We start from the raw sequence: 13,666 nt of genomic DNA, 5'->3' as shown, positions 1-13,666 counted from the left end.
ACTTTCGTTGTTCATTTACGTGCATTTCCCAAAGATGCACGTATAACGATCGCTCGCAGCTGGGTTTTAAGTGCTACTTACAAGTCGCTATCCATTTGTCAAGTGCTGAAATGTCACCAATAGAATGACTCGAATTTGTAGCAGAAGCTTGTTTAGGCTAATGATCTTTAGCCGATGTGCACTAATATTTTTTATAATATTTTTTATTATTGTTCAATGACTTATTAAATGTTTTAAAATTGCTCATAATGAAATATTATTTTCCGTATTTAGTTAGGACTCATCCCACTGCAGAATGCCTTCTGCATTTTATATTATAGTTTAGATTATCATTATTATTTTTTGTTTATTATCTATGTTTATTTATTATTATGGATTATTGCATTGTACCGTAAAAATTTATTTGGTTTCTTTAATCAGATGCCATACCCTTCAAAACTTTTTTTTACCCCAGCCTATGAATTATAGCAGCAATTGGTAGGAACCATTTATCAATTTGCTAGTACCAACTTTTACCAAAATTGTACCAAATAGGTTTCCTTTTTTATTAATTTATGTTTACTCATTTAAATTTGATTTCTCATTTGAATTTTAAATATATTATATTAAAGTAATTTAAACAAATAAACAAAGAAAACCCCAATAAATAAATATACATTTAAAACATTAAATTATCGTCATTGCAGGAGTGCAATTTGCTGGTTGTCCTGCAGGTGACCTTGTAACTTTGTTGTCTTACGATGCACTTATGAATTAACGATTACTCCAGAGCACTTGTAGATCTACGATGATTTTCAAGTGCTACTTAAGCTATGAAGCTTTTAAAAACGGCCCATAATTCTAAGATGATTCGTACAATCGTTTTTACAATCTACTTAGCCTTACGATGCTTTTGGGAAACCCGACCCAGAAGCGGCATGATCCTGCCGATCGTCACATACTTTGATGTCGCATAACATGACGCCATCACCTTCCGGGATGTCCTTTCGTCTACTGTATATCCGACGCTGAGGGATTAGCATGAAAGCAAAGGAGTTCCCATTTCATCGATATAGTGACGCATAGGGTCACCTTTCGCGTCTTTATACTGACGCTGAAGGCATTTGAACATGCTTCAGATTTTGACGCCTGGGGAGTAAGAATGGGTTGATTTCAAAGCCAATAATATAGACAAGTTAGTACCGCAATAAACACACCATTGCTGTTTGTTAGTCACCTGTTATTGCAATAATAACACACAGGTTGGCTCTACTATGAAATTTTGCGCAGCCTTTCCTCTAGACCCTTGGGAAACCAGAAAGCCGAACTGTATTGTGACAGTGACCCTCCAAAATGGATAACAGCCCTTGCTCTAACCTTGGGAATCTATCAGAGAGAGTCAGCATTTTCAAAAGTGCCTCCAAGATATGGTTCTGAATAATGTATCCTATGAATAAAACACATTAGCGACAAAACATACTGAATAATTCACTTTTCACTGCTTGCACCACAGATATTAGGTCCTCTGTCACTCAGCAGCCTCATTGGCCTGTCCCCCCATTTGTTATTTTTACTCCTTAAATACTGTAAACAACATCTCCCTGAAGTACAATAGACTGAAAAAGCTCAATGATTAGGATGCAGGCTTTGATTAGCACACCGACATTGATATCCATAAAAGTAATTTCTCAAACCACAGCCCAGCTGTGTGTTTCAAAAGAGCAGTGCGTGATAGTAAAAATGACCTTTTTGTAATTAAACACTTAGGTTTGCTTATAAAAGGTTCCTTTCATCAGTCCCTCTCTCCTTCTCCTAACTCGTACGCCTTATTCATTTCTATTTTCAATGCGAATGACAGACTGCGCTTCACAAACATGAAGGCTTCCATCCAAGCTGAAGATAATTAAGAAGCTCACGAAATCAAACAGTCTTACACACTGACACATATTTGACTGAGATTTCAGCTTTAATATTCCTTATTAGCAGTTAATACAGCACTACTGGAAGACGGGTAAGTGTGGAAATTAAAATGAATGATATGAATTTTATCAAATGCTTGGGAACGCTCGGTGCCGTGGCTGCAAAATAATCAAGATCCCACATGCTCCAAACTATTAAAATTGTGCATTATGTAATGTAATGTAAATAATTTCACTAATAGTTAATGTGAGTGTATAGACAGATTAGGAAGAAAAATAAATTAAGTGAAGCCACAACAATAGTATAAGAAAGGTTATGTCACTAATATAACTCATTGACTCACCAGGGCGCAGTAGGTCTCTGGTGGATCTCCGCAGGTGATGTTGGGAGGATCGAGGGTTACTTTTAGGTACTTGGTCATGTCCGCTGCTTCGGGCTGACAGGCCATGTAATACCAGGTCGGGCCATCGTCTGTGTACCCATGTGATTTGCACAAGTCGTAGTGTCCCCAGGTTGTGGGATAGTGTTGTGTGGCCTGACACACGGCCAGCCATGATGCCTGCAGTGTCAACAGCAGCGGGAAATACATTGCTGCTTACTTTACTCTGGCCGCCCCTAAAAGGCTATTTACTGTGATGTAAAGTATCCGTGCACTCCCTTCTTCTCAAAGACACCAGCGATAGCGAAAGAAACTGGCCTGTTTTACGAAATAATCCAATTTTTGTTGCGTAGGCCAGAGGGGGTGTGTCAGCATACCAGGTTCCTGACTTTAAGGTCGGCGGGCTGAGAGCAAGCCGAAATGCTCCTATTCCCAACTCTGGTCTTTGTTGTGTCCGTTGGATAGGAGCAGGAATGCAGCAATGAGAAGCGGAGACAGCGAATTGGTTAAACTGGAGATGTTGACCGACGGCTGTCTCAGCTTTGCCTTCTGTCAATCATCCTCCGTTGCAGTCTGGCATCCACACTCTTCATAGAAAAAAATCAAAGAGGTGATGGTGAATATCAGCTAGGGGATAGAGTTTGACAGCAAGGGGGAAATAGCACTCCAATTCCTCTGTGGTGGTGCCAGTCAGGTGTCTGGTGTGCTTCACAGAGAAATATCAGATATCTAAAAGTCCATCAAAGAAAATCTAATCTTGAGACCTTTCATGCATTCACTGACATTACCCGTTATCCCCTGCGGCTTTATTCTCTTCCGCCACACCATACACCATAATATTTTTTCATTTTAAATATACACACCGACGCTCACATATAACCCTAAATGAAGTTACAGCATGTAAAAAGGTTAGAATTCAGACCATAAAGGCAAAACTGATGATTTCTTGGTTGCCTTTTGTGAGAAAATTGATGAAATTGTGAATAGGGGGCAAACTCACGAGGTTACCCTCACAAAAGTTACTATAGAAACATGTTATCTGCTGCTCGGCAGCATGCTAAAGTCACTCTGGAGCCCCTGAGAGAGGCAGGTAAACTGTTTGTGTAGGAGATTAAACATAATGTGCAACACCTCTCTTGCACGACATGAAATGCTTTCCCGTGTCATTATGAAAAGCTCACCATTCAAACATTTCACAGCGAGCACTGCACATAGAAACCACAAACACCACAGGAATTTGATGGTTTATGGCCTGACTTTACGTTTTACATTAATTCATGACATGGATGCAAAAAAAAAACATCCTTATGAAGTGAAATCAATGCCCTCAGAAATTTTTTTTTTATACATCAGCAGGTGAGTGATACATTTCACTGACTTTCAATAGTGCGGTCTTTAGCTTTTAGTAAAGATGGTTTGAAAGTTACATTATGAATGGATTTCTGCATGACAAGTGCACTTAAGGCCCTTCATCATTATTTTATATTTATTCTCTTGATCTTATTGTCCTACATACACATCTCATCGGTGTGCTCTTTTAATCAGAATGGGGCTGTGATTTATTCTCTTAGGGATTTGTGCAAAGTAAATCTGAAAACACAAAGCAATAACTAAAGCAATTTGTAGAAAACTGCTTTTATGTGTTAGATCAGAATAATACAAAACACTAAAATAAAATAGGAAATAAAGGAAATTAAACAAACTGTATCTGCTATCTATGGAATAGATCTGTGATTTAAAGGGACACTCCACTTTTTTTGAAAATATACTAATTTTCCAGCTCCCCTAGAGTTAAACATTTGATTTTTATTGTTTTGGAATCCATTCAGCTGACCACTTTTAGCTTAGCTTAGCATAATCCATTGAATCTGATTAGACCATTAGCATTGCGCAAAAAAAGAACCAAAGACTTTCAACATTTTTTCTATTTAAAACTTGACTCTCATTCTGGCGTAATAATCAAGGACTTTGCTGCCGTAACATGGCCGCAGCAGGCGCAGTGACACCACGCACTGCCCGAAAACAGTCCCCTGCCATTGAAAGTTACTAAGGGGCCTATTTTTGGGTGCTGCGTAATATCATTGCGCCTCCTGCAGCCATGTTACAGCAGCAAAGTCCTTGATTATTACGCCAGAATGAGAGTTTAGTTCCTAACCATATCGCTAAGAAAATCACAACTTTTAATTTTCTGTCTTAGTACATGTTGTAACTACAGAAGAGTCAAGTTTAAAATAGGAAAAAATATCGAAATGCTTTGGTTATTTTTTGAGTGCGATGTCAACGGTCTAATCAGATTCAACGGACCGTGCCAAGCCATGCCAAAAGCGCTAGCCAGACCCAGAGATCAGCTGAATGGATTCCAAAACGGCAAAAATCAAATGTTCAACTCCAGGGGAGCTGGAAAATGCTTTTTTTTTTAAAAAGTGGAGTGTACCTTTAAGATCTGTATGTCAGACATTAGAAAAACAAGTGTTACTCATATTATTAATCTTATTGGCTCAGTCTTTTTTGTTTGTTTATTGAACTGATTCTAATAGATTACACTTATGTTTTTACATGCACAATGTTATGTTTTGACATCATTACATATAATATTCTTATTTCTTGTCGTATATCTAATACATTCATTGTCACAACATCTAAAGATTTAATTTCTTTTAGGATGTTCTTTCATTTAGCTCTTACCCCTTATCTGACACATATTTGAAACCATGTGTGTCACACTCAATGAATTTGTGATCCGTTGGCTGTCTCCTAAGAGCAATCAATACAAAACAGTTAGAGTCGTCTATCCGCGTTTGGCAAAATCACGGTTTCTGCACGCACAGCTACAAAATGAAGAGAGAGCAAAGGTTGCCAGTTCCCCCTGATGGAGGCTAGCAGGGGGATAATTGACGGCGCCTTACCAAACGTTCTGAAAGCGGGGGCCAGGAGCATTTTAGTGCTTGTTAATCAGTCTGTCCAGTCAATACAGCTGCTGACCCCACACTTGCTCCGTCACCAGCCCCACAGTGATCAATTAACCTTGTGTGGCCCAACAGAGGCGGGGCGGCTAGTGAGATCACAGCACAGCTTTACAGCAGACCAGCCTCAGATGAGAGCTCCGTGCATGAGCTGAGAATAATCTAGTGGGTTAAGGATAATTTGCACAATTGCTGTCATTGTGAAATCAGCAAACGGGGAGTAAAGCGAGGTCGCGTGTAATAGAGCATAATTCCCAATTAGAAAAAATGCAAAGCATGAAATCACAGTCTGATTGTGATATGTTTATCAAAACTGCCTGTTTAAAGACTAAATAATAGGGTGTTTGGCTCCAAACGAATACAGATATTTCGAAGGCTGAACTTGTCCAAATATTGTGGGATAACAAAGCTGTATTTAAACTAGGGATGCACCGATAGGATTTTTTGGACCGATACCGATTTAAACAGACAACTTCTGGCCGATACCGATATTAAACACTTGTATACAATACTATACAGTTGGTCTATTAGCTAGTTTATTTCTGCATCAAATAAATTTTACTGAACATGGATTGGATCTAATAAACATTCAACTGACCAACATAATAAGATAGTCAAAAATTAAGATAAAACAAAATTAAGACAAAATGAAAACATTAAAAGTGGTTTTTTGCTATTCAGCATATATTATATTAACAACATTAACTTATTTTTTACATATAATGGATTTCTTTATGCAGTTAATTAATAAACAATCGGTATTGGCCTTTCTCATGCTATTGACGATCTGCCGATGGTTTCAAATTCATCAAAAAACGGCCGATAAATATAGGCGTCCGATACATCGGTGCATCACTAATTTAAACTTATAAAAGCTGTGATATCCAAGATAATGTCTCAAAATCTAACTATGAAATAAGAAGCATGTTTGATTTGAGTTAGATTTTATTTTAATTTCAATCTTTGACACAACCTTACTCAGTCAAAAAACTGTCAATCATAACGCATGCAATGCAGATCAGTAAACCCTGGCTTCAAATATGCATTAAGGGGGAAATGTTTAATGAAATAACAAATCATAATTCTTCATTCATCTTAATTTTCCACCATTTGGCTTTTAACATTTAACCTATGGATTCATCTAAATGAATACTGGCAGAAGTATAGAAAAAGGTCAGTTTTTAATGAATCTTAAAGTATGACTACATCCTATTAAAACTCATCACATCCATCAAAATGACCATTATCTGGGGCTATGGATGGTGAGCCTGATTACATCTTCCAGATCTAATAAGGACAGAGAAAAGACATGGGAGATAGAAAGACGGGGCATTTAAGGCACCAAGGAGTGATCGGTAGTAAGACGGGCAAATCTCTTAATGGTTGTTATGTGGAGGGCGAGTAAAACTAGTGGCAATAAAATGAAACCAACTGGGTAACTTCTGACATCTGTGGAGTAAAGCACACAATATTGAACTACAAGGCTTCAACAGGAGGTCCAGTAAAAGAGCAACCAAAGAATAAAGGACACACACGGAGTGAGAAAGAGGAAATATAAAGGATGGTTTAATGCGCCATTAGAGATACAGGGAGGATATGTGTCTAGGGCACATTAAAAATCACACATGCTCGCTTGTTATCACTTTCCATGATCCACATACATGTCCACCTAATCATTCTGTTCTGATTCAGGAGTGACTGGAATAGATTGTGGAATGTACAGTATTATAATAATAATAAAAAAAACGATTCGAGAGAGGTCACCTTCTATCAGCTATCATATTTAACATGAGACCCTGATGAGAAGATTCACAAACAATCCCACTGCAACAGGGCAGTTGTCAATAGATGCCATAAATACATTTATAATGTCTTGTGTACTAGGGGTGTAATTTAGTACAATGGGACATCCAATTCTGGTTACTGTAGTTACCCATACATTTCTTTAACTAGTTTTATGAACCGAAACGTTATTGTTGCACTTTGGATTAGATAGTTAAAGAAGCTAATTGAACAAGAAACCCACTGCTTTAAGTGCATACAATTCAGCAATAATATAATAAAAAATGGAAAATATGTGTACCTACCAGGGCGGTATCCTTTAAAAATGTCCTACTTTGTACCATTTTGTACAGGTATGGATACATTTGGTACCAATATGTACCTTTGAGATACTAATATGTATCTTTGAGGTACTAATAAGCTCTCTCTCTTTGGTCTCTTTTGGTGAGACACTAATATGTACCTCTGAGGTACTAATATGAACTCTTTAGGTGCAAAGCTATACATTTTGAAACGGTAACCTACCACCCAAGTGACATCTGAGGTACATATTTTGACCATTTTTACCGACAGTGCAATGAGACTTTATTTACGATAATTGAAAGTTAAAAAAAATGGTAAGTAAGTTGAATGCGGAAGGTTTGTCAAGTTTTAAGTCAGAAATCTAATCATGTGTCGTTTATTTGTTACTTGCACAGATACTGGGTACACTGTGCACTCAAATGCTTTTCACAAGGCTTCAAATTAGAAAGTGATTTTAAACTAAACTGAAAAAAATCAGTAATACTCAGAAATGTAACATCTAAAATGAATAATCTTTAAAAAAAATATATAACTCCAGAGGATAACAGACTGGTATTTCACCAGACCGGTAACAGATAACAAATTTTTTTTTATTTATTTCTGTTAAAAAAATCTGGTATTTCTGATATTTTTCTTTTTTAACTATTATTCAATAAATGCAAAGTAATTATTTTTTTGTTGTTGTTGTTACTAAAATGGGCCCTTTAACTTTTGGTTTTCTTTTTAAAATAATTTAAAGAATTCACAGTTTGTGAAATCTATTTAATTACTAAAAAACATAGTTATTTTGTGTATTTGGTATAATACAATGTGTTCACCTGGTTTATGGTTTATTAATTATTTTCCACATACCGTACATTTTTGTAGCTCCTGATATCCCTGTCTTCCTTAAACACACTGATTTTGTACAAAGCTCATCGATCTAAAAAGCGCTGTACCTGATTGGCCAGCTGTACATTGTGATTGGCCTGAATACCTCTGATTGAGTTAAAGTGGCAGGAATTATGATAATGTCGGTCTTGTCCACGTCAACAGGCCCAGGACGTAAACTGTTGCCAACAATCCGTGCATTTGTTGTAGTCCAAGAAAAGAGATTTACGTTGGAAATGATAACTCGCGTCATTGTTAATACACACTTACACACCAAAGGAAATGTAAAATGGTGAATCGGACGATAGTTGCTCTTTAATTGGAAATATCCCTATTCTCCCTATAGAAATAAAAAACTAACTATAGTTTCCAGAATATGTTTAAGCATGTGGGCTTGACTGTATCTATCAATAAAATATAATTTAATGTTAAGGTAAAACGGTTTAACCAATCAATTATTTTATTATTTCAATAAATAACAGGTATCATATAACCTTGACGAAACAAGCATGTGCTCAGATTTCCTCATAGTGGTGTCTACTTAGATCTCATCGCTGGGCCATTGAAGCATGCCTGCATATCTAAAACACATACTGTACTGGACTGTTCACTTAAGACACTAGACTTGCCAGAGCAGATACATGTCTACATTATTTTTTTATTTATACCACACTGCATAATGTGAATCTCTCTCTATCCCAAACTCTCCATTCCACTGCCACATTTCTCTGTCTGTCATTGTCATTTGTGTCTCAGCCTGTGATATAGAGGGAGGTGTGGTACTCGATGAGATCTGTGCTCTTGCAGCATCTTGGGATTTCTGCACCCGCCCGCACAGGATCAGTGATTCTAACATAAACAGTCTGCCAATATGACAGGTCTCATAAATAAACATTCAGTGCAGCAGGGAGTGAACACGTTTTCCCTAAACATGACAGCCCAACACATACACCCACCGAGTCTGATGATCTCTGCTCTAATCCAGGCTTATCCACTCTGGTGTGTCAACTCTCCTAATATTCAGGTGTGTGAGATCTTTCCTTTATCTTTATGTATGTGGCAATTGCAAGTAGAAAGCATGATCACGGCCGCGTTTTGGCCTGTCAGTAAATTGCAAAATCAAAGCGCAGGTTTGTCTACACTCCGTGAGTGCCACTGAACCCGCCAGACCTTCTATCCCATAATGCAATCTGATTGTTGTCAGCAGACAGGTCCCTGGCCTCAGAAGTAAAGAACCTCCCTGAGCGCAGCTGCTAAGAGAAGCATGACTTCTGCCTCCCTTACTCTTTATTCTCTCTCTTCCTCTTTCCTTCCTGTCTTGCCAGAATGTTCTGTCACTTTCTGTTCATGTGCAAAGGTACAGGCTTCCTGACAGGACGACTCTTAACTCTAGAAATGCCATTTGTGCCATTTATGCAGCTTAGCTTCAGGGGTTCGTTTCACAATCTCCACACATCCAAACCCCTAAAAAAACTGTCACAGACCTTCTCCCAACAATTCTCCAACACTCAAGACATCACCCTCCACTGCCAAGCACAACTTTGCAGTGACATCTGAACTTGTTATGCATTATTAAATGTACTTTTCCTAAAAGGCTGCTCTGGCACACAGTTTTTGTGCCAATGTGTCAGACTGCTTAAAATATCCCATTGAAGAACAAAGTTTAAAATCATAATCGTGAAATCTTGAGATCATATTGCACTGAACTACAGCCCACATCTGCAACATCTGCCACAAACCCTTTGCCTGTAAGTGTCTTTAAATTTGTACAATGCACAAGACAAATTTAAATATCTATCTATCTATCTATCTATCTATCTATCTATCTATCTATCTATCTATCTATCTATCTATCTATCTATCTATCTATAAATAATGGAATAAGGAAAACGTTAGTAATTTAATAATCGCAATGGTTGATTCAATCGCATTCCGCAAAGTGGCCTACTTTGACGGATTAAAACAAATTAGGACATGTCAGGTAAGAGTTAACAGTGCGTGAAGGCAACTCGCACACACAACAATAAAACGTAATGATGCCACAAGGGGGCGCATTCACATTCTTTCATAGAAATAGCGCTACACCGCCTGACCGCCTTTCACTGTCCAAGGTGCTGAAGTCTTTCCCGCTTCACATACATGAGGTGAACATACATCTTGTATTTAGTTAATATAGGGAGCCATCAAATTTATGCAGAAGGGTTTTAGCAGTAGACAACAAACTAGACATTTTTGTGAACAAATCTGAATCAGGCTTCAGGAAAGTTAAATGCTCCGAAACCACATTGCCAGCTCCCATGAGTAAATTATTGAGTAACTTGTGGTCGCAACAGTTTAAATATTCACACAAACGCACTGAAACGTTGAAAGGAAGCGGAATACTCACGTTATTGAGATTTACTCGCGATGTGAAGGGTCCCGCAGAGGGCTGGGTGTTCAACAAGTTCATGAATGACCATACAGCGTCCTCTTAAAGACGCCCGTGTTAATCTTAATGTGATGAGTTGGGAAAAAACGAAATCCCCCCACCTCCACCCGAACTAAACGGGCTGACTAAACACAGCGACTGGAAGCCCGTCTATCAATCTTTACTCAAGTCGCGTGCCACATCCCTTAAGCGCGAGACGTCACCGAAGCGGTATTTTCTGAGGAAAACTTTGAAGGGCAAAAACCACAGATTATTATCCAAAGAGCGTTTTCAGGGAGCACAAAGGTGCACGAATTCAATCTCTTTGTGTGTCCCAAACTCACAAATCCCAAAATTTCTCCTCCGTCGTCTTTTCTTTTGCGAGTGACATGACAATCGCCTCAGCACCAAAAAAAGCGTCCTCAATAAACTTTGAATAGCCAAGTGTCCGTTGCTCCTAATATTTTATTTTCAACCGCCCTATATCCAAAATAACCACGAGACTCTCCGCTTGATGGCGGAGATAAGGAAAGCAAACAGTTTTTGAGTAATATTTCACTGTTTCCTCGACGTTTCAGTCAGTCGAACGACACCAATATTATTCCGCGAGAGCAGCGAAACGTCCACGATTATTACTCACGCGCATTCCCTCACGCGCTTATGTTGCGAGCGTCAGGCGGGAAATGATGGCTGGGGAAGATTACGCACTTGGACACTCCACGCACACTGCTTTTACACATCCACACAACCCTCACTGTTTTCTGCTCATCCCCTCTCTCTCCGTGTCTTTAGTAGTGCAAACTCAGACGGGACAGAGTAACAAACGGGACAGAAAATACAGCCCCTGTTGTTATAGTTTTACAATGGTGCGAGAAAGATTTTTACGGCCAGATAAAGGAATCTCTTCTCGATAAAATACGAAGGTATGCCATCCGCAGGGTCCTAAAGGTAGCATTTATTTTTATTTAATACACAGATAATGTGAAAGAAAAACTTAAAGAAAATTAATTTATGGAGTATGGGCACAAAAGTACAAATGTAAACATTAAGGCATAAACAACTTTACTGAAATTTACATTCAAAGATTATTATGCCCCTAAAAGTGCACTGCTCGAAATTTCAGCTGCTATTTCCTGCTAAAAAAATTAAAAGCTGTAATTTCACATAGGTGGTTAAATGTATTATTAATACAATTAAATTAGTTCACATATAAAGTGTGGGCTACTACTTTTCAAAACAATGCCATAAAAGTCTGCGCACACACTAATGCAGAAGTGTGAACATGTGTAAAGATCAAATTGCAGGGAACACATTTTAATCCTTGCAAAGAAATTAAAATATAGATAAAAATCCTTTAAAAATTATCACATTTGAAAATAAATGGCATAAATGACTGACTGATTAATTTGCTGAACGCATGCAGAGAAAGAAAATGAGGTGGATTTTGTCCATGAAACTGGGGTAGTTTAAAGAAAACAACACAGCAGGGTAAGTTCAAAAGTGTTAATATAAGTAAAACATATTTGATGTATTGGGGCTATGACTGTACTGAATGAAGGGGGTGAAGTTGCATGCACTGAGACCAGTCTGTGACTCTGTTTCATTTTAAGAACTGGTGTAAAAAGTCAAAATCAGTTTTCTTTTTGCAATTGTGCTTATATGTGTTAATAGTATGCACAATAAGCTATAAGTAATCAAAACTTCAACATTATTTTTCTTAAAATTAAATAATTTATTGTGGTTAAAATCTAAAAGCTGATGCTGCAACACAATATACTGAGCACTGGAGGCTACATTATATAAAAAACAGGTGCTGAAATAAATTACGCCTTATCACTGCTGTCTGAAAACATTTATGAACTAACCAGTAAAATACATTGACAGTGCCATCTTAGTTGGGGTCCTCCTTTAAGCTTATGGGTAAAATCTAAAAAAAATGCCAAAAAGAGTTTCGCACCGGTCAGCTCCAATAAAATAGCTAGGTTTTCGTAAATGCCCATTAAGAGTTAGAAGCGCGCAAAGGGGCATTGTAGATTTTACGCACTGCAGGCAAACGACAATATAACCATCCATTCAGAAAACCAGCAAGTCCGTAGACCACATGACTCGTATTATATTAGCGTAAATTACTTCAAATAATGCCTCAATAAGTCATAATTAATTCACATTGCGCCCGCGTCCCCACCAAATACCCAACACACATCAAAAGTTTGGGGAGACGCACCCATTACCCACACATGCACTGAGAATAAAAAGTCCCTATTGATCTCACCTTCATACAAAAGCTTCACTCCACAGCGTCAATCCGAGCAGCGCGACGAGATCTCACGTCGCACGGCGATATTTGACGGGTTTGAATCGGGACATGTTGGAGACGCGCAGGTGCGGAGCTGAACTCAGAGGCGACCGCTCCTGTCCTCCGCTCCGAGGGAATGGTGCTCTAATCGAAGACACAAATGGCACTTCAGCCAGTCAAACAACTCAGCAAACAAATGCGACGACTGGCAAACACTTTCCCGGCTTTAGTGTTACGTTTTGCTGAATCCTTAGTCCGTTTCTTTTGGGTGGATGTGGTGAGATGGTTTTGAAAGGTGGGATTATAATCAACATGTGGCGGGGACTCGTGCGCGACTTAATTAGAAAGTATGGGTAATGTATTACATGTCAGTGTAATTTATTACAATAGTTTCCACTGCGTAAAAGTTGTTGCTTTAAAAAAAATACACTAATAAGATATTGCTAATTACTCAATACTTAAATATGTAATTGTTACATGGGAAACTAAAACATAATTTGTCCTCTTATAAGACAAATTAATCAGATTTTTTATCAGATTGTGTCAATTTGAACACAAAATGGTAGATCACAAAAGAAACTACAAAAGAGAGATATTGTGGAGACATTAATAAAATTGAGATCAAGATACATCAAAAAAGCACTGCCTGAATACAAATCTTTGGGGATTTGAAACCATTTTAATGTCAATAAAATTGTGTACAACAATCTGAGGCATTTTCATGATTGTTATTTGACTTTTCAATGCAAAAATAAACCAAGTGATAG

General features: G+C 38.0%; 1 protein-coding gene across 8 annotated transcripts in view; it reads right to left on the bottom strand.

Moving 5' to 3' along the window:
• Positions 1-13,172, bottom strand: part of ntng1a (netrin g1a) — a 193,549-nt gene extending 180,377 nt beyond the window's left edge. For 3 of the 8 annotated variants that reach the window (XM_055182955.2, XM_055182953.2, XM_055182954.2), the window contains exons 1-2: positions 10,583-11,456; positions 2,243-2,865 (exon numbers count right to left, since the gene is read on the bottom strand). In XM_055182955.2, the coding sequence (XP_055038930.2) occupies positions 2,243-2,488 (246 nt within the window). In that variant the 5' untranslated portion in view covers positions 2,489-2,865; positions 10,583-11,456. Of the gene's footprint in view, positions 1-2,242; positions 2,866-10,582; positions 11,459-12,875 lie in introns of those variants that run through there. The other 5 variants (XM_055182956.2, XM_055182957.2, XM_055182952.2 and 2 more) reach the window with 4 other exon arrangements.
• Between the last annotated feature and the right edge of the window lie 494 nt (positions 13,173-13,666).

The sequence above is a fragment of the Misgurnus anguillicaudatus genome, chromosome 25 (assembly GCF_027580225.2).
Source record: "Misgurnus anguillicaudatus chromosome 25, ASM2758022v2, whole genome shotgun sequence".
Taxonomy (NCBI): Eukaryota; Metazoa; Chordata; class Actinopteri; order Cypriniformes; family Cobitidae; genus Misgurnus; species Misgurnus anguillicaudatus.
The sequence above is the reverse complement of the archived record's forward strand: the minus strand, read 5'-3'. Positions and strand labels throughout refer to the sequence as shown.